We start from the raw sequence: 22,078 nt of genomic DNA, 5'->3' as shown, positions 1-22,078 counted from the left end.
CGCGGGAATGGTCTCCGTGTACTGAACTTCCGGTCCAGCCACTCATATCTGACCCTGGGGCCACGCTCAGGGGGTTCCTGGTGACGGTGGCTTGAGGTAACACAAGGGGCGTCGCCAGTGGGGGTGGGGCGGGGTTGTTGGAGAGAGGGATATTATGAGGGAAGGTTGGAGGAGTGAGGGAGAGATTGGAGGAAAGTTGGAGGAGTGAGGGAGAGGTTGGAGGGAAGACGTCTTTTACATGTCCATAATCATTAGTGTTTCTCTCCATACATTCATACGAAGAGGGGGGGGATGAGGGGGGTTAAGGGGGGCCGAAAGGGGTGAAAGGGGGGGTGAGGGGGGCCGAAATGGGTGAGAGGGGAGGGCGAGGGGGGGGGGTGATGCTCTCCTCCCCCTCTTTGAGATCTGTACAATAATACCTGGCCGTCATCACCTCAAGACACATAATAAAATTCATCCTAATTAGATTTTCATTTTATTAATTAACCTGACAGGTATACAGGGTGTTGGGTCAGAGAGATGTGTGGTTTTGGTAGGGAAATTGCCGGTCTGTCTGACTGTTTGTGTGTGTGTGTGTGTGTGTGTGTGTGTGTGTGTGTCACTCTTTTTCTGTGTCTGTTAGGCTGTTAACTGGCTGTCAGTGTTGTAGTCCGCCACACACACACACACACACACACACACACACTATTGAGGTACTGTGGGTCGGTAAGAGGCGGCCAATGTTATGTTGCAATGTGTATGGCAACATTGAATATGGCAACACGTCTTTCTTGTTGATATTATACATTGTAAAATAACCCCGGAGTCCATACTTGTATAATGAAAAAAATAAATGAAGAAAAATATATTGAAATTGTTAGTAATTTTGTATTTATAGAGTGATGGTTAAGTTAGTGATTGTTTATGGGTTTAAATGAGTACGTGGCAGCTGTTGACTTCAAAGGCTTACTGGGGGAGGAGGGGGGGGTGAGAAGGAGTTTGGGTAAGGAAGTGTTAACCGACTCTGTGCTGTTAGGTCTAGAATCCTAGGGTTATAGAGGTGGTATTATGAGCTTTAGTGGTTGTATGGGGTTTTGGTGTTGTGGTTAGGCGTTGACCCTACACGTCCGCACCCGTCAAGGACAAGCTTAGAGGCCCACACTAGACTAGAGGCTGTTACTTCTACTACCACCACCACCACTATTTTAATATGACCTCCAGCCTCCCCCAATAGCCACCATTTTATTACCTTAATATAAAATATCCTAATACATAAGTAGCTATCCTAGCTGTGTTGAGTTAGTTGAGCCGCAGATCTATGCGGCATTCAGTGGCTGTAGCCTCATAGTCAATATCTACAACTGTTGTAGGCTTTGGGGTCGATGCTCTCTTTCCCCTGAGGCAGAGCAAGGCCGACCTAAGGAGAGAGGACAGTCACGTCTCATCCAGGCTGTAACATAACTTCTGGGCTGCTGCTTCTGTTCGGAGATCACCTCCGCGAGTCTGGCGTAGAAGCATCTTGCACTTGGTCCCATCCCACCAGAGGTTGTGAACACTAGAGGAGTGAAGCTGCCTTGATCAACGTTCTGAATTCTCTCCCCTGTGCCCTTATCTTGTCGTTCTCGTTCCTCCTGTGTGCAGTATCGAGAGCTAAGTTACGGTGACATGCGGCCATGGAATCAAAAATCCCCGCGCCCAGAATCCTTGAGCACTGACGTCAACACGGGCTTCGTTGGATGTGTTTGAAGTCCTGTGTTGGAAAATCTCACCGTCCAATGGGAGGAGGGTCGGTTCTACCCTGACATCCCGGCATATTTCCTTCAACATATTTGCTGTGGGATCCCTTACTTCGTCATGCATATGAAGCCCCCTTTCTTGCACACCATGGCGTGATCGGCGTCGTAGGAAGAGCCACACACGCATTGGGAGGGCAAACCTTCCACTGGCCTACCGTACCTTAGAGCATTGGCATCTGGACTTCTACTATCACCATTACTACTACCACCATCCCACTCTCCACAGACTCTTTTCACCACACTCTTTACCATCACATTAACGCTCACACACACACACACACACACACACACACACACACTCTCTCTCACACACACTCTTTACCATCACATTAACCCACACACACACACACACACACACACTTCACCACACTCTTTACGATCACATTAACCCACACACGCACACACTCTTCCCCACACTCCTCCATCTGTAACCATGGTAACCACATTAGCTTGTCGAGTTGATAAGCTTAGGGCATATAGTGTAGGGAGAGCTGGTGCTGTTATCGTGACGCCTGTCTGTCTGGTTAGGAATTACTCTTAGTGTTATTTTCACCAACGACTTGAATCACTGACTAGTACTGCTTATAAAAATTCCCCTAAAAATTATATTAGGATTCTATTAAAAAATGCCTAAAATTATAAAAAGAATCCTCTCTATTAAAACTGTTTATTGATGTTTTTATTATGAATAGACAGGTCGTAGAGGTTACTGTGGTGGTGGCGGCTGTAGTGATGATGATGATGTTTATATCGTTGACAATTGTATCTCCTATTGGCTGGCTTGTGTGACTTCATTTATATTATTGACATCATCCTTTCCGCGTATTGGTTGGATTCTGTGACTTCACTTATTGTTGACACTCCCCGCTTTTCCTATTGGCTGGTATCTATGACCAGGATGATCTACGAGAACCAATTGAGATAGAGAAATATAGATACTGAACTAGACAATTCTTACTGGCCTTGTGAACCCCCCCTCTACCCCCTACCCCCATCCCCCATTCAGGTGGGTTTTGGCCTTGAATGGGGGGGGGGGTATTTTCGTCGTCTTTGTGTTATTAAAGACAGAGGTAAGCTAGATGGTGGGGGAGGGAGGGGGTGAGTGGGGGAGGGAGAGATGGAGTGGTGAGGGAGTAAGGGAGGCTACCCATCACGAATCCTCCCGGCCGAGTCATGCCCGGCACTAATGGTGAGCACTTCTCGTGTGTGTGTGTGTGTGTGTGTGTGTCACTAGGCTTCACTGGTATGATACCGTGAGAGTGAAAGGACTTTTAAAACTACCTTAATATCCATAGAACCACCGAGTCGCTCCACCATGATCGGTCAATATACAACAGGAAACATATCCATAAATTCAGGGATAAAAAATCTCCCTGATAGTTAATTAAAAATCGTTAGACTGTTTAGGCTACGGCACAAGACCTAACCTAACCAGCTAGGTTTATTCATTGTAAAATATTATATCTCAAATGTTAATCTTCATCGCTAACGGAACATTATCCTCCTTGGCGCCGCGTGTTAAAAAATGTCGCCTTTCCGCCCTACTTTTTATCTTGGGATTTAACGCCTTTCCTTTCTCTTCATCTTATAAGAAAACACTTGAAGATTCACGTACAAAAAAACAGCTCAGGGAGACAAAAAAAAAACCCGAGGTGGAGGGAGGGAAGGGTGAGAGATGTCTAGGCCTAGGAGTGCTGGCGGTACTCTTGGCTAGATTTAAACCGACGGCTCATCAAGTGTATCTAAACGCTGCTGGTACACAATGGTCATCCAAGACTCATTAAAAACGATCACAAAAACGTCGTTATTCTTCTCTCCCGGTCGTAATATTCGTAATTAGTTGAAATAGATGGATTTTGCTATACGGTCTCTCGTTTAACTCCTGGATTGGCTATATTTAGTTTAACCGATCCATCGCCAACCCGCCGAGCTGGAGCTTTTAAACAAATATCCCAATTTATCCACCAATACTCTCCCCATCGTTATCCTGTTTTAACTTAAGAACATAAGAGTGGAGGAAACTGCAGCGGGACTTTTGGCCAATACTGGTCAGTCCCATTTACATCCAACCCCTATTGCTTATATATCCATCCAACCTATTCCTTCCTGGGTATTCCTACTCACGTCAGGATAATCAATAATCATGGATTTTTTTTATAAATATAGCCTCGTATATCTCCCCCGGACTGGCTATATTTATCCCACCTTCCTGGAATAAGTAGCCTCATGTCTTCATCGCCATTAGGATATTGGCTTTTATTTCGTTGAATATTTCCTCCTCCTCCTCCTCGTCTGGTCTCCTTCGTAGTCCTTAGTTTTTAGTTGTTGTTGTTGTTTTTGTTAATGGTGGTTTATCTACTCCCTCGACCCTGAAAAGGAAAGAAAATTAATAAAAAAAAATGTTTTCCTTGTGTCAGGTTCATGATACTTGAGACGTGAAGTGATCCTGGTCAAGACGCCTGCCCTCTCTCTCTCTCTCTCTCTCTAGGTGAGTTTAGGGTTCATTGGATAATATTAGACTTTGTTTAGTAGTTAGTATTAGGTTCGTATAGAAATCATTCATATCATTTGCCTTTCGGAGTAAAAATCAAGACTTGGGGTAAAGTATGTTTGGCCGTTTACTCCAATTTATTTCACCAAAAGATTAACCTAACCTAACCGCCAAATAGTGTTATGGGAGTTAATCTTCAGGTGAAATAAACTGGGGTGGTGATTCTTCAGGTGATCCATCTTTAAACGTGTGTTACATTGGCTCTACGCTTTGATAGTCTTTTAGAAGTATGCTATAGGCTACGCTCAGTTAGTCTACGTGTCCCATACGCTCTTACGCTCGACAAAAACATAATAGGGTGATTTTTTTTTTGGTCAGTACAGTGCGCCCGTGTTTTGATCTGCCCCCCCCTTCTTACTCTTGCCTTGTTCACTCTTACAACACCTGGCATCACTTTCGCCTCGTGACGCCACTATGGTGTTATTAACCTCTGGGTGGTTGTGTGTGTGGAGAGTGGTTGTGTGGGTGGGGGGGGTGGAGTGTATATATGTGTGTGTTAGGGAGGAAGGATCTCATTTCTGACACGCACTCACGCACTTGTGGTTAAGTGTGTGTGAGAAGATTAATTTCTCCTTCCAAATCAGTAGTGTCTCGTACTGTTTAATTAATGTTGACTACGTGTATATATTTACTAAACCTAGAATAAACATAAGAACATAAGAAAATAAGGAGTCTGCAATAGGCCGGTTGGCCTGTGCAATCGTGCATGGCAGCTCCTGTTGAGAGTTTCTACCACTCTCTATCATCCATGAATCTATCTAGCCTCCTTTTAAAACTTTCCAGCGTTCCAGCACTTACTACAAAGTTGCTAAGCTTGTTCCACTCGTCCACCACCCTATTTGTGAACCAGTTCCTTCCTATCTCCCTCCTAAACCTAAACTTATCAACTTAAATCCGTTGCTACGAGTCCTATCCTGCTCGGATATTATAAGAACTTTATCTATATCCCTTTATTGATTCCTTTCACCCACTTAAATACTTCTATCATATCTCCCCGCACTCTTCGTCTTTCTAGGGAATGCAAGTTTAGTTTCTTTAATCTATCTTGATATGGAAGGTTTCTAAGTCCCGGAATCATTATCGTTACTCTTCGCTGCACCGACTCCAGTTAAGTGATATCCTCTAAACACTTAAAGACCTTAGTTGGTGACGTGTATGAATACATTATAACACCAACAAGACCTGTGTATGGCGTGTATGAAGATGGTGGTCATGTTATAACACAAATGACATTCTTATTATTCCCGAGTGTCACTTCCTGACCCTTGTTGGCCAACGTTAACTCAGGGCCAGGTGAGGTCACTTTTGGATCGTCGTCGGTAACAGGTCATACGAGGTCATTGACAGGTGAGTTGGGTACCTGGCGCGGGAGGGGGTGAGGGAAGGGAAGGGAGGAGTGAGAGAGAGATGGGATGGGGGGAGGGAGGAGGGGGAGAGGGAGAGAGAGACAGGAAGGGATCAGGGAGGAGCAGGAATGTTTGGGTGGAAAGGAAGGTGAACATACCATAACCCGGACGTAACACCACCAAACCCTCGCTACTATATACAGTTCATGTAATGTTTTGAATCAGACAAATGAATCACTAAACCATTATAAAAGAACCGACATTAATGAACCGTTTTTAATGTTGTTGTTTATCGTATATTATCGACTTTGTGGTGAATGTAAATATTACCTTAGAGCTACATGATTGAGTCGGCGTTGTTTGTTTGTTTGTTTGTTTATTGTATTTTGTTTGTTTGTCTGTATTTTGAGGTTCATAGATACACTACGTCTTGTTTACATACATACATACATACATACATACATACATACATACATACATACATACACACACACATACATACACACACACACAAACACACACACACACAGACCCTTGACAGTAGTAGACGAGAGGATCCTATGGTCGTCTTAAAGGTCCTGCCAGAGTGTGGAGACAGGTGGTGCCCTCAGGTACTAAACTCCCTCCCTCCTCTCCCTCCCTCCCTCCCTCCCTCCTCCCCTCCCCTCCCTCTCTCTGTCGTAGCCCCAATTTCACAGGTGGGTCGGGCAGCTAAGGTACACGGGAGAGCTTAACTGGCTATCTCTAATTAACTGGACTAGCAGGTGAATGACTCCTCAGGAACACCGGGGTGATGATAAGTGATGGTTTTAGGTCGGGTTTATTTATGGAGAGAGAGAGAGAGAGAGAGAGAGAGAGAGATGCCCTGAAGGATGTTGAATAGAGGTCAGCGTTACGTGGACAGGATGACCCAAGATGCTGCTGCTCCGATTTGATACCAATACCTCGTCCCTTCCACAGGTGACAGCAGGTAGTAATACGGCAGGAAGGTGTTAGAACCCAGGTCAGAAACGGGTCAAATCCGTTAACCGAGTATTATACGTGAGGTCAGGTCATGAGAGGTCATTGTCGTTTGAGGTACAATTTGGCAGGCGACCCAAAACACAAGGCGGTCAATGAATATTATCTCGAGTGGTCAGTTTAAGGGTCAGGTCAGGTCAAGTCAGGTCACTGCTTCTGGTGTGATTTAACAATGATAAATGGTTACTATAAGTGGTGCTTATTATGGAATTGTGTGTTGACTAGTTTTCGGACCAACAAAGTGAGTAGTGGTATGGGGGAAAGGAGGGGTATGTGGAGGGAAAGGAGGGGTATGTGGAGGAAAAGGAGGAGTATGTGGAGGGAAAGGAGGGGTATGTGGAGGAAAAGGAGGAGTATGTGGAGGAAAAGGAGGGGTATGATACGACATAACAACGCTTCCTGTCCAAACGTTTAATCGGATAGAATTTAGTTAATTTGTCAACTAGTTTATTGTGCACCCCACACTCATCCTGTGAGCCGTAGAGCATAAAGGATTACAGAACAGAGGCCACAAAGGGTGTTTATCGGACCCCAGTGATCAGGATATTATGGCATTGAGTGTTAAGAGTATTTCCACGACATTGTTTGTTTACATAAGAACATAAGAAAATAAGGAGTCTGCAATAGGCCGGTTGGCCTGTGCATGGCAGCTCCTGTCGAGAGTTACTACCACTCTCTATCATCCATGAATCTATCTAGCCTCCTTTTAAAACTTCCAGAGTTCCAGCACTTACTACAAAGTTGCTAAGCTTGTTCCACTCGTCCACCACCCTATTTGTGAACCAGTTTCTTCCTATCTCCTCCTAAACCTAAACTTATCCAACTGGAATCCGTTGCTCGAGTTCCTATCCTGCTCGGATATTATAAGAACATCTATATCCCTTTATTGATTCCTTTCACTCACTTAAATACTTCTATCATATCTCCCTGCACTCTTCGTCTTTCTAAGGAATGCAAGTTTAGTTTCTTTTAACCTATCTTGATATGGAAGGTTTCTAAGTCCCGGAATCATTTTCGTCATTCTTCGCGCACCGACTCCAGTGAATTGATATCCATTCTATAATAGGGGCACCAGAACTGAACCACATAATGGAGGTGCGGCCTGACTAACGCAAGATATAGTTGCAATAAGACCTCTGCACTCTTGTTACACTTACACTTAGTTCTGGACATGGAAGTTGCCTTGGGTACTGGATACAGTGTGGATACAGCTTTAATATATCATCTATTTGGGCGAGTTTGGGGGGGGGTGGAGGTGTGAGGTGGTGGGTAATTAACTGATTAATTAGATTCATGCAGGTAATTAATGGGATTCGCAATGATATAATTTATTTAAAATTAACTTTAGTCTGAAACTGTTGGCAGCTTTGTGTTCCAGTATTTTCCAATTAATCTATATTTTGTGGTGGCATCATTGACAAAATATATAATAGGTCAGTGTTGGCAAGGTGGGGGTGTAGTGACTGGACATCGTGCGTAGTGCCACACACACACACACACACACACCGTCCATTTGGTGCCGCGTGCCAACATACCCTGATAGTACCCCCTCCACACACACACACACACACACAAACACAATTGGTTAGCGTTAGGGCGGTTAATCTTAAGGTTAAATAAACTGGAATGGCTAATCTTGAGAAGCCTAGTCACACCAGGGAAGTAATCTTCACCTAAGTACCTCAACAACACAACTAGAGGAGAGTACTGTACTTACAACCAGATCCTAAATATAACCTCTTACCTAATGACATCAATTACTTATAAAATAGCCTTTAAGTATAACACAACACTTACACTTTTTAATGATAGTTGTATTAATTCCTCCTTTAAGTACTTTACATATATAACCTGTGAAGTGTAAAGTAGACGTTAAGTGCATTGTTGTATTTTCCCACGGCCAGCAGAGCCCGTGTCCACTAAGGTATTGAAGTCGGGGCTAAATTAACTGTCTGGTTTGTTTATGTAATGGCAGGGTGGAGGTGGTGGTTGTAGTGGTGGAGGTTGTAGTAGTGATGGATGTTGTGGTGGAGGTGTAGTAGTGGTGGAGGTTGTAGTAGTGATGGATGTTGTGGTGGAGGTTGTAGTAGTGGTGGAGGTTGTAGTAGTAGTCCTGGATGTTGTGGAGGTTGGTAGGAGGTTGTAGTAGGTTGGATGTTGTGGTGGGAGGTTGTAGTAGTGGTGGAGGTTGTAGTAGTGCTGGATGTTGTGGTGGAGGTTGTAGTAGTGGTGGAGGTTGTAGTAGTCCTGGATGTTGTAGTAGTGGTGAGGTTGTAGTAGTGGTGGAGGTTGTAGTAGTGGTGGAGGTTGTAGTAGGTGGAGGTTGGAGTAGTGGTGAGGTTGTAGTAGTCCTGGATGTTGTAGTAGTGGTGGAGGTTGTAGTAGTCCTGATGTTGTAGTAGTGGTGGTGGTTGTAGTAGTCCTGATGTTGTAGTAGTGCTGGATGTTGTGGTGGTGGTGGTTGTAGTAGTGCTGATGTTGTGGTGGATGTTGTAGTAGTCCTGGATGTTGTAGTAGTCCTGGATGTTGTAGTAGTGCTGGATGTTGTGGTGGTGGTTGTAGTAGTACATAAGAACATAAGAAAGGAGGAAACTGCAGTGGGCCTATTGGTCCATACTGGGCAGTCCCATTTACACCTAACTCCTATTGCTCATATATCCACCCAACCTATGTTTGAAGCTATCCAGCGTATTCGAGTTAATGATGATATTTGGTAACTTGTTCCATTCATCCACCACTCTATTTCCAAACCAGTGTTTATCTATTTCGCGCCTAAATCTAAATTTGTCTAATTTAAAACCATTGTTACGAGTTCGCTCCTGGTTGGATAGTTTGAGTACCTTTGTTTAGCCCTGACTTCCATTTATACACCTCTATCATATCGCCCCTCACTCTACGTCTCTCGAGGGAGTGCAGATTAAGATGCTTTAACCTGTCTCTGTACTTAAGGTTCCTAATGCCCGGGATTAGTCTTGCCATTCTCCTCTGAATTCTTTCTAGGGATTCTATATCCACTCTAATACGGTGACCAGAATTGAACTGCGTAATCCAAGTGAGGTCTCACAAGCGCAAGATAAGTTTTAGGATGACCTCACTAGTCTTGTAACTAACAGTATTTATTAGCCTTGTTACGAGAAAATACACTTTGTTTACTTGGCATAAGATTCCTACTTATCATTTCTCTATAACATCGTTATTCATCTGATATCTGGTTTTTCTGTTTACATCTCCTAGAGTAGACTAAGTACTTTACATTTGTCCACATTGAATTTCATCTGCCATTTTCAGACCATTAGAAAACTTTGTCAAGATCTTCCTGTAGTTTTGTGGAGTCATCGTCAGATTTAATTACACGCCCTATTTTAGTGCCATCAACAAATTTACTCATGTTGCTGTCTTTACCGATATCTATGTCGTTTATCTAGTAGTATTGGTGGTTGAAGTAATGGTGGTAGTTGAATATATTGTACGTATACGGTATATGACTCGACTTTCGTGTGTAAATGTCATATTAGCGGGAAATGTCATAAGTGCTAGTCACAGAGCGGCACAAACGACACAATGATCACATCAGAGGTCACCGCCATAGCCCCTTATCGAAGTCATGGTCAAGTGAGGTCAAGGAGATAATTGTCAGCCTCTTCACTACCTGCTGACCTGACCTGACCTTAGATATATAATTTTCTTATTAACCGGGGCGTTCACTTCCGGGTGTGTGTGTGTGTGTGACCTGTGCTAGACTGGTTAATATTAAGAAAATGCAAATCTATGAAAACAATCAAAATAATCTCTCTCTCTCTCTCTCGGGGTGGTGATGGCGGGGCTAGAGCCGTCATAATATATCGGGTTACGTCCACCATTCCTCCTTTATTATTGTTGAATCTTCCCTCCACCCCCCTCCTCCATCATCCCTTCCTCTCTTCTTTTTTTCCCTCCTCTTCCCTGCCTCTCTCCTCACCTGTCCCCTCTCTTCCCCTTTCTTCCTCTTCATCTCCTTCCGTTCTTCCCCTTTCCTCTCTTCTCCCTCCATTTCTTTCATCAACTTCATCTTCCTTCCACTTCCTTCTCATCCAACCCTTTCACCCTCTCCCCTTCCTGTCTCTACCCACACATACACAGCCATGAACTGCGCACTTCCTTCCTTCCTTACTTCCTCTTCTTCTCTTCTGTGTGACGCACCTCTCTCCTCTCTCTCTCTTCCTGGTGGTAGAAGGGGAGAAATATCATGTCCTCCCTCCCCCTTACCACCACAATAGCTGTTGTGTCGTCGTCGGTAGCAGCGGTGGTGGTAGCAGCAGTAGTAGTGGTATAGTAGTAGTAGCAGCAGCGGTAGTACATGTAGTTTTTGATGCATCATACTCCCCTCTCTCCCCCCATTCCAGTCACTCACCCCCATCCAAGCCATACACACACACACACCTCTTCTTTCCCTCCACCCAGCTAAGCCACTCACCCCCCCCCCACACACACACACACACTCCGAGCTGGTCGAAGCCGTTTCCACACCAGTCACTGCCACATCTAATCCATCCATCCATCCATCCATACATACATACATACATCCATACACACATCCATCCATACCTACCTACCAAACTCTAAAACAACCTTCCCTTTGTTTTTGTTTTATTATAATAGAAACAAGAAATAACATTTATCTTCAATATCTATAAGAAGTACTTAGTTTATTATTAAAATTATATCGTGTGTGTGTGTGTGTGTGTGTGTGTGTGTGCTATTTGTCAGGGTGGTAACGTAGTTTTGGTGATGGCAGCTTAGAATAGGTAGTTGTTGCAGGGTACCAGAGATAGAGGTAGTGGTTCCATTCTTGCAACATGGTAGGTAGACGCCTGCAACATGGTAGATAGACGCCTGCAACATGGATGGTAGACTCCTACAACTTGGTAGTTTCTTTTATCGTGTATAGTAGGTATTGGTGGTTGCAAGAAATAATGATGGTGGTGAAGAATGGTGGCGGTAATGGTAGGGAGAAGTGGGGCGGGGGGAAGTGGTGGTAGTGGGACGAGAGTAGTAGTGGCAGTAGTGAGGGAGGGTAGTGGTGGTAGTGAGGGAGGGTAGTGGTAGTAGTGGTGGTAGAGAAGAATGGTGGTAGTGGCGGGGTGTGCGTGCTGCCCAACAGAGAGAGACACTCTGCCGCTCTAACAAGCCGCGTCCGCTGCTGAGGTCACACAGTCCTCCTCCCTCCTGTGGCCGCTGTCTGCTGCTGCTTCTCCGCCTCAGTCACCTCCCTCCTTCACTCACTCACTCCCCACTCCCTCCCTCCCTCACCAACTCCCTCCCTCCCTCCCCCACCCACTCCCTCCCTCCCTCCCTCCCTCCCTCCCTCACCCACTCCCTCTCTCCCTCCCTCACTCTCTTTATCTTTTTGTTCTTCTCTTTGCTTTTTGTTTCTTACGTGTTTGTATTCCTCTTCTTTCTTCTGTTTCTTCTGTTATCTTCTCGTCTTCCTCTCATATGCTTCCTCCTCTATCGACACTTTAACCTCCCCTCCTCCTCCATGCAACTCCTCCTCCTTCATCTACACCTGCAGTGCTTCCTCCTCCTCCTCCTCTACCAGCAGTTCCTTCTTCCTCCACCAGGACACCACAAGACCACAACCCGTTTATAAGCATCAAACCAGCACTAAACTAACCCTCACTACCTAACCTAACCAGCACTAAACTAACCCTCACTACCTAACCTAACCTATATATAGAACGAATTAATCACGTAGATGAAATCTTGTATAGAGATTTACTAACGGAGGAACATCCTGGCGGGTACAGGTACAGGTACATGGGTTGAAAGGTGGTATCAGGACTGGTGTGTGTGTCGTATATGTAACAGGTGTGTTCCTGCTGTGATAATACTGGTGTCAGGTGTGGACGTGTTGTGATTATGGAGTTTGGTCATTCCCACACCTGTAAATGCCGAAATATACACAGTAAACTTGTAATAAATACGAGTATTGTCTTTCACGAATGATAGGCATTTACATTCCCAACTCAACATACACATACAGCACGTCTACACGCGCGTGCACTCAAACAACTTTGAGTATATTCATAGACCAGCGCAAAGACGTTCTCACAAATAATCTCTCCCAAACAGACGCGCGTGCTAACACACAAACATGTGTGCGCGCGCGCGCACGCACACACACACACACACACACAGCTCCTCCCGCGTAGTAAACGAAACTGTTGTTGTTGCTGTTTTCTTTTCTTGGGACAAAGAGCAACAAAGTGTCAAAATATACTTGTTTATTATGTATATGACCTGTGTATGGTATAACAATCTACCCGTGTGATGGAGTGTATGTTCGTATTTCTTATTTGTAAATTAATATAGAATTTGTATTTGTATCTCAAGATGGCAACGGTAGGTTTAGCGAGTTCATGTTCTTGTTGCTGTTGTTAGCTTTGGGGGGGGGTAGGAGGAGGGGGTTAAAGGGGGAAGGGCGAACTTAAACTTCATAATGTTTCCTGTGGTTTTTGAGAATGTTTCGTCGCAGTAAATATGAAGATCGACCTGTACGTGGCCTCTTTGTTTAATATCAAGTAAATACATTCTAGCTATGGGTTCTAAGGTGATCAACGGTGTGTAGTGTATGATGTGTGAGGATATGAGGTGTATATCCTTGATGCCAGAGTATAACATTGGTAGATATACAACATTATACTAAGATCACCTCCTGGAGTTTTCTACGCACCTACGGATTACCAACCGTCAAAAATTCTTTACGTAAGTTATAGTGGACTGCCAAAATGTTTATTGTAACTCGTGTATGATTGATAGTGATAATGTAAACTTAGTTATATTTCAGTTGTGTTTTAAAGCTATCATATGGATTTATTTAAGTAAACCTTGAAGAGATAACCTCTGAGCGGATGGTAAGACTGATCACGCCACAACACTGCCAGCGTGGAGTCGGTCTACCTAGTGGCGCATAATTTACATGGTTTTAATATTAGCGTGCCTGTTTATATTTGTAAAATCTTTTAGTATTCATGTATTTTCGTTAGGTTACTCCAACGTCAGTGCCAATTATTGAAATTTGCTACAATTTATCAAGCGATTCCTGGCCTGTATATTCCTCTAGAAATATTTTGTGAAGAAAGGCCACGAGCGTGGGAAGAAGTGTATTTAATTCATTTGACACCTTTAGGTAACCAACTTAATTGGAATACATTCGCTTCTTAATGATATGATTTAATACCTAAATGTTTTAATAAAACCAGTCTGGTCATTCTGAACTAGATAAGGCGGCTAAAAGCTTTGCTGATGTAATGTCAACGTGGCTTTAAAGTTGGCGACTTGTGTACGTGCGGCGACGCTAAGTGTTGCCTCAAGCTGCAAGTTAGCGATGTTATACTCTTATTTTTAAAGACAGGCCATAACAACAGTACTTAGATGAAGCTACGAATATTGGTTAATATTATCGATGTAATAGGTAATGAATAAGAGTAAGAACATTAAAGGTAAAGGTTGAAATAGCGAGATGTGTACTGGTGAGTGGCGGTGTGTGGCAGTGGGCGGGGCTGGGTGTTGGGCGATATTAACTGACGACTCGGTCCACAAGGCGCAGTTCGCCAACAGAGAGAGAAAGAGATGGATAGATAGGAGTGTACGCGCGCCAACGGGATCTTTTCCTACCTTTTCTAGCTTCCCAAAGCTGGTAACACACGGCTGGTACTACATCCAAGTGCAAGAAGTGCGGCACCAGTAGTGTCTGCGACGTGATAGTGCAAAAGGCCCAGGCGGTTTGGAGGGTCTAGTCAAGCATCAAAGTGCTACTCAAGAATCTGTGATTTTTCCCTACTTCCCACTGATTGTGATATATTTTTCTTCGCTCATTGATACCTACAAACCGTCAAGATGGTGCAAGGTACGTGTCCCTCTACCTAGCAATTCTGTGTTCTGTGAAAGTTGAGGTAATGATGTCAGGCTTTGAAAGTCAATTTTTGTTTTTCCGTGTTTGGAGAGAACGGTGTGTGTAGAATGTCACTGGTCGTTACTGTATGGTTAGCGTATGCCAGTCTGTATTTATGAAGAAAAGTGGCCGTCAGCTATGTAAAAAGAGATGTATTACGTTTTAGTTAGGGAGGAGGGTGTGTTAGGGCATGTGTGTGTTGGTAAACAAAGAACCCCTTGAGGCGTGCTGTGTGGTTTATCTTCCTACCTATACATTGAAATATACCTTTATTATTGACGCTGATATTCGATATTCTGGACACGTATGCACTGTTAGGAGGAGTGGTTAGTGTCGGGGTGTGAGCAGTGGTGGTGACAAAAGACCAGAAGTGTGCCGGCGAGATGCTGCGAGACGTGGCAACAGTGCGAGTCCTGTTACCATCGAGGCCATCCCTGTTGCTGTCGTTATTGGCTGTTTTACCGTAGCTCTGCCTTTCTCGAAACTTCCTTGTGTGATATTTTAAGATGTACAGAAATATTGATTGTGCAGTTTTCCGCATTTGGACTGGTTGTCACGAAAATATACAAAACTGTTGAATGAAGTGTTACATAGGAGAATTAATATCATGAACAGTTTAATTGTAATTGTTTAAAAATAGGACTGTTGAAACGCAACTGCAAGTCAGGAACATTAAATTGATGCATTAAAAAGTTTAAAGTGATAAGAATAGTTTTACCACAATTTAAACATTATAGAAACGTAGACGATTGTATATTGTATTCTTGTACGTATGTATCATTGTATTTGAATAACAGTTATTTATCCAGATTTGTATTGATATATATATAAGTGTAGGTGATTACGAGTACCAAACAATGAGTATTTGTCATGATACCAAGAGCGTACGTGAATTTTAAAAGGAATGGTCTTTAAGTTTAGTGTCACAGCTATTGATTACGTTGTGTAAATAATTATTGCGAGTAAAATCTCTGACCATAGGTTGTAAAGTTATATTTGTTTTAAGTAATTTCCAAATGTTATTTGGTGATGGAAGTAATTTGAAGTCTTCGTTTTATCTAAATATATTTAGTTTTCATTCAAATATTATAGAAAATGAATAGCTAGATATTAATGATATATTTAAGGTATATTGACAGATTTCTATGTAGTAATATACAGAAAATACATTTTGATATCTTAAAAAAAACTACGGTAATTCAACGCCAGGTTTACGGGAGTAGGATTGGCCTGATTTGTATTTAGCCAAATAAATTCGTTATTATTGCCTGCAATTTTTTTTAAAGATTTTGTTCCAAATATCAAGGAGTACATAGTGATAAATGAAAGGCTTGATATTTTGGGAACACCAGTGACGGTGTCTGTCCCTCACTCGTATTATTGTAAATGATAATCATCATTCTGTGACTAGTGTTATAAAGAGATAATGAGGCGCAGCATGTAGTACTACTAGGAACTGTTGGCAGTAAGTTAGACAAGAGTGTAGTGGTTACTTGGCATGCGGTGGCGACTTGATGTGTCGTAAGAAGTCAAGAATAGCGTTTGGGCAGGTGATCGTCCCTGCCGTGACTCCCCTACCGGCTTTTGTTACTGCTGTTAATTTGTTATATACATCTGTTTTAAGTAGTTCCCGATGCGTATTAATCGTCAGCAGGTGTTGTGGTCCGTGAATATAATAATTATGCATAGCAGGACACAGTTCTGCCTTTAACTTTGTAGGCATTGGTGAAATTTCTAAAGTTGTTTAAACTTCTGGACAAATTGCTTGGTAATTGAAGGATAATATTAACAATGTGATGTTATGGGTGAGTCAGTTGCTGTGGATGTTAGTCTGCTTATATCAAAGGCTGCTAATGAATGGATGCCTTAAGAAACAAGTAACTTATGATGTTGCAATTCACCAGTAACAGTATTTCAAGAACGTTTGGTCACTGTGCATTAAATATTTTTTATTTAATAATCTCAAATTTTCAGCTCCAAAGCATGAAATGTATTGATTAATACAGTATACTGTAGCTGTGGTGACAAGTGTTGGATCACTAACATTGTTATCTCTTTTGTTACAGGAGACGTTACAAGTGTACTGAGAGAGACCACTAACCTGGAGCAGGTGCGTGAGGAGGCGAAGGAGAGACGTAAGAGGCGCAAGAAGAAGCGTTCAGGGTCCACCCTTGTTGCCAGTGTTTTCAGTGGTAAGTAAATATTAATATTTTCCAGTAAAAACATATTTGTGACACTACGATAATTTGATATCTCGAACATGATATTTAAGGGTAGTCAGGACTAGAGAGTTGTTTTTCTTCCCACTCTCTACCAAGAAATATTATTTGCATCAGGTTTTATCACAGTACACCTGTTAAATTGCCCTCTTTTGTCACCTTGCAGATCTGTACAAACTTACCGGTGAGGTGTTGGGACAGGGTGCATATGCGTCAGTGCAGACATGTGTCAACATCTATACAGACATAGAGTATGCAGTAAAGGTGAGTATTGTAGTGTGGACTCTTCAGTGTTGTTTAGTACTAATCTGCTGTTTGGAGTTTGCAGTTCAGTATTTCAATGTGTTCCCCTGTAGAGATATTATTTGCAATTTTATGTTTAAAGTGAAGATTCATAGTTTGACAAAACATTTAATTCCCTCAACAGATCATAGAGAAGGTACCATCACACAGCCGAACGCGGGTCTTCAAGGAGGTTGAGATGTTCCACCACTGCCAGGGACACAAGAACATCATTCAATTGGTTGAGTTCTTTGAGGAGGAGGACAAGTTTTATCTAGTATTTGAAAAAATTTATGGGGGTCCTCTGCTGTCTCACATCCAGCGGAGGACTCACTTCACAGAGGCTGAGGCATCGATGGTCATCAGAGATCTTGCCTCGGCTCTGGCATTCCTTCATAGCAAAGGTATTGCTCATAGAGACCTGAAGCCAGAGAATATCCTCTGTGTATATCCGGACCAATTATGCCCAGTAAAGATCTGTGATTTTGACTTGGGCTCAGGAATCAAGTTCAACTCCAACCTGAGCTCTCCAGTGGTGACACCACAGTTACTAACACCTGTGGGGTCTGCAGAGTTCATGGCTCCGGAGGTTGTTGAGGGGTTCATCAGCGATGATGCCGGGCCCTACGACAAAAGGTGCGATTTGTGGTCTCTTGGTGTGGTGACGTACATTCTTCTGTGCGGTTACCCTCCTTTCTGTGGCAACTGTGGGGAAGACTGTGGATGGGAGCGAGGGGAGGCTTGTAGTCAGTGTCAAGATCTCCTCTTCAACAACATCCAGGAAGGCAGCTATGAATTCCCCAAACCTGAGTGGTCATCAATCAGTGAGGAGGGAAAGGATCTGATACGCAACTTACTGGTGAAGGATGCTTCCCAGAGACTGTCAGCGGAGATGGTCCTTTCCCACCCCTGGATCAGGAATGGCGGTCCCTCAACCCGCCTCGAGACACCAAATGTTATCAGAAAGTAAGTATTGCTTGGTTAATATGAATATTATTTTGTCAATATAAATATACTAGTAGTTATATCAATTACAAATTCACTTAGAGTGGTTGTATTTTATTTTAAATATTAACTATAATAATCAATAATATTCCCCATCTAACAAATTTGGATTTTTTCTCAGGAACCACAGTGCGCAGCAGCTGTCAGTATTTGCTGAATCCTGCATGGCGCTGAATAGGGTCTTACTGCAGCACTTCAGTATGAACCAGGATGAGGATTGTGAGAACATGAATGGGGTTGATCCGCCCTTCGGGTTATCTCCCCCATCAGAGTCCCGACTTGCCCAGCGGCGGCTCCGTTCTCTCAGCCTCAATACTGAGCACCTCCTCACTGCCACCGGCTAACTGGCTCTCTTGCCAGTCACTCAGGGTCAGGTGCTACGCCATGACACCAACATGGGCGTAGCACCATTCTTTTTTCATTCTTGTTTAGGCTTAGGCTTTATTAGCAAGTTTATGCTGCTTAGAATCCTGACAATGGACAAGGAATCTGAACAGCAAGGCTAGCTGTAGGCCATCATTATAAGCCTCAGGTTTTTCTACCTTGTAATATTACAATAATAACATATAATGGAGGTTTAGCCAGCTCATTAATGATCAAATATAAAAAAAAATATATAAAAAATATTTGTTTATTAAGTTTGATATATATGTAGGCACAAAATTTTGAGATATATTTTCATATGGATATGCTTTATTGATTATTGAGTTCAGGACATTAACATCAGTTTTACCTGGATTCTTGAATTTTTGAGTGCCAATAAATAAAACAGTGTGGGCTACAACCAACAGATTAAGTACAAAGATTATTAAAAATCCTTTGAATCTGTCCTTAATGCCACTGTAAAGTAAACTAGGGTTATGAAATGCGCGGCGGTGTGGCTAGCTACCCCCTCCGTGGATGGCGTGTGTGGATCGCTAGGAGTGGGCACTGTGATAACTCTATTAGTGTGTAAGTTGAGAACGGACCCAGTCGTAATATTGCTTGGAATAATGTTTCTCTTTGTGTGTGGTGCTTAGTAACTTAAGTTCATAGTAGTAATCCCAGTAAGTGCCTACGCTTTTACAACGTCATAGTTGTGACACTTAAGTCCCAATTTATTTGGATGATTTTGAAAGAGCATTGATTAGGTTCAATAAAATTAGGTCCATACAAGCCAGAGGGTCAATTCAGGGCAGTTCAGCTTAAAAAACATTTTCATATTTATACAAGAAGCTTCTGTATAAGCTTGTCAGTTCTAGTCGCATTTGAGAATGCACAGAACGCTCTAGTTTTGTTTTTGCTAGAGCGCTGTATCAGCTACCAGACTTATTTTGTGGCGAGAGTAGCAATTTACACTCGGTAGAGGCAGATCACTCAACATCTTCAGTTAGTGGTAAAACAAAGGAAGCCATGGTGATTCTGTATACAAGGTGCAGTACTGCTGCTCGCTCCACATCTAGGGAAGGAATTGTTCCCGAGCCATGCCCTCTGGTGTGTCACCCAGTTTCAGGGAGCCTGTGCTGGACCCCTGGAGGGCCACGCAGGCATGGCATCCGACACAAGGCTGCCCATTAAGTGATGACGTGTGTACCTGGAGTGCCATGGCTTGTGCGCACGCTGCCCCCGTCCTGCACGATCCACACACATCTGTCCCATACAGTAGAGTTACGTTTTGTTACTGTTTTCTATCTTTTTTATACATTGGACTAGGAGATAAAAGTACGAGTTGATTACTTTTTAAATTTGCCAAAAAGGTTTTGTTTCCTGTGGGGTGAAAAAGCCTCCCCCGAGTTTGATTTTTTCACAATTGGCTTTGTCTGCCTAGTTTTGTACCTTGTTCCTTAAATGTAGTCATAGATGGTCATGAGAATTACCCAAATTAATTTGAGTATACCCAAATTGAAGTAAATTTTTGCACATTGGATTGGATTTTTGTCATTTTTCCCTTAGTATGGGATATACTAGTGAAGACATCTTAGGCTCCAGAGGTCTTAGACAGCCTATATGATATTTATTTAAGTACTGTACTGAACATTGTGGCTTCATTTGGGCTAGTTCACTTTTATTTAGGTACATAGAGGTTCATTTGGGTAATTCAGAAGATCCATCTTTGATTACCTTTCATTTACTAAGGTAGAGACTGGATGCTTAAGACAAAGAATTTTTTGGGGTGCAAGTAGGGTTGCTGTGGTAGCTTGTCCTGCCGTGTTTCTCCGTCACCTTGGACAGGCTGATAATTTATCGAAAATAGTTCTATTAGATGCCGGTATGCCCCGTGGTCTGCTTTACGTGTTGCCCGGGCTGCCTATTGACCCAGTGAAGTAGGTGCAGTGACCAAGGTGAAATGGAGAGGCAGTGGTAGGTGGGCCACCACAGTGACTGTATTGTAACCACCCCCACAACATTCCTCATCCATCATTGTATCATACAGCTACGCGGTCGATCCACAAAACTGGTCCATGCTTTTCTCCAGCTCCTGTCATATCATGATCTCATTTTTGTTTGGCCTAACAGGGCTAGAGAGATTCATTGAACTCTTTTTTTAATTTATTTGTCATTTCTTGACGAATCCCATTGCTAACTTCATCAAGCCATTAGTAGCCGAATTTCTAAACAACACAATAACACATTACATAAATTTATATTAGTAATTTTTCTAGAAAATATTCTGAAATTTTTCAAAATTGTGGGAAAGTACAGTTATAGTGTTGTTTGTTAATTACGGATTGGGAGTAGAGTCCATGCGATAGTAGCTCAAGGATCGACCACGCTGCTTCATCTTCATCCTTGTCTTCCCATTGTACCGCCTAGCGCGATAGGCAGTATGAGAGGAGAGAAAAAATGTTATCTCGAAAGTGGCCCCCTTCTCGCCCTCGATAGACAAGCTAATCCGAACTTCATCCAGGGCGACACAAGGAGATCTTCCTCTGTTAAAAACAGCCTGCATTAGCTAGTCTCATCACAAATGTCAAGCGATAGCAAAAGCATATAAGGATAAATATTAATCGCCATACTGTATATGGAATAATTTATATCATGGAATTTATATATGTAATTATTTGAAGAAGGTATAGGGAGGCCCCTGTATGTTACCGTATGTGGTGTACCTGTACTACATAGGATGGTACGAACACAAGTATTTTAATAAAGTACTTGATGGTAAAAAAGCCGACATTATCTTGTACTGGACCCTGTGCTCGCTGGAACACCTCAATAAATGAGCGTCACCAGGGAGGAAGTGCAAATAAAAGTTATCTTTTTAATACCTGGTTTAGTTGTCCCCTTAATACTATACACTGTTTTATATGTAACATTGTGTTCTTTGGTTTTAACTGAACTATCTTAATAATGCTCCAGATATGTACCTTACTTTCTGAGAGTTGTAAGAGAAAGGAGTAACATATATGCCAAGCCTTTAAATTGAACATATGTAATGTAGAAAATTAATTACTGAAGATTGATTAGAAAAAGGAAAATAATGGTAATTTCAGAATGTAAACATTGATAAAAATGTTGCATTCATTCCTGTACTACCATAGTGCTACCATCTTCATGTATACCATTCTACCAACATTATTTGTATACACAATCACCACCATTTGCTGTACATAACCACCAGCACTAACGACTACCATCACTACCTCTTATTACACTACCACCACCTCTTGCACAACACTACCACTTTATCACCACCATATTTATCACTTTACCACCACCATATCTACCACACTAGCCCCACAACTTGTACTACCCTACCACCACCTATACCTTACATTTAAAGACTATTCTATATTACCGAAAACGTTATCCACCACCAGAATCTGTAAAGGGTTGGGCTGTTGTAGCTAACAGAGGAACGAGTAAGTGAATTATGGAGTTCAAAGTATGTTATGTCCGTGTTCCCATTACAGTATTAACCAAACAAGGGAGGTCTTTTGCAGCTCAGTTTGGTAATGAGAGATTGT

General features: G+C 42.6%; 1 protein-coding gene across 1 annotated transcript; it reads left to right on the top strand.

The window, feature by feature from the left end:
- Positions 1 to 14,264: 14,264 nt before the first annotated feature.
- LOC121866677 (MAP kinase-interacting serine/threonine-protein kinase 1-like) lies at positions 14,265 to 21,376 on the top strand. The gene is made up of 5 exons (XM_042366383.1): positions 14,265 to 14,580; positions 16,692 to 16,817; positions 17,011 to 17,108; positions 17,272 to 18,092; positions 18,253 to 21,376. Exons 1-5 carry the CDS (start codon positions 14,571 to 14,573, stop codon positions 18,473 to 18,475), a joined length of 1,278 nt encoding a protein of 425 aa, XP_042222317.1. The 5' UTR covers positions 14,265 to 14,570; the 3' UTR covers positions 18,476 to 21,376.
- Positions 21,377 to 22,078: the final 702 nt, after the last annotated feature.

The sequence above is a fragment of the Homarus americanus genome, unplaced genomic scaffold (assembly GCF_018991925.1).
Source record: "Homarus americanus isolate GMGI-L3 unplaced genomic scaffold, GMGI_Hamer_2.0 scaffold14144, whole genome shotgun sequence".
Taxonomy (NCBI): domain Eukaryota; kingdom Metazoa; phylum Arthropoda; class Malacostraca; order Decapoda; family Nephropidae; genus Homarus; species Homarus americanus.
Note: the sequence above shows the minus strand (reverse complement) of the source record. Positions and strands in the feature narration are given on the sequence as shown.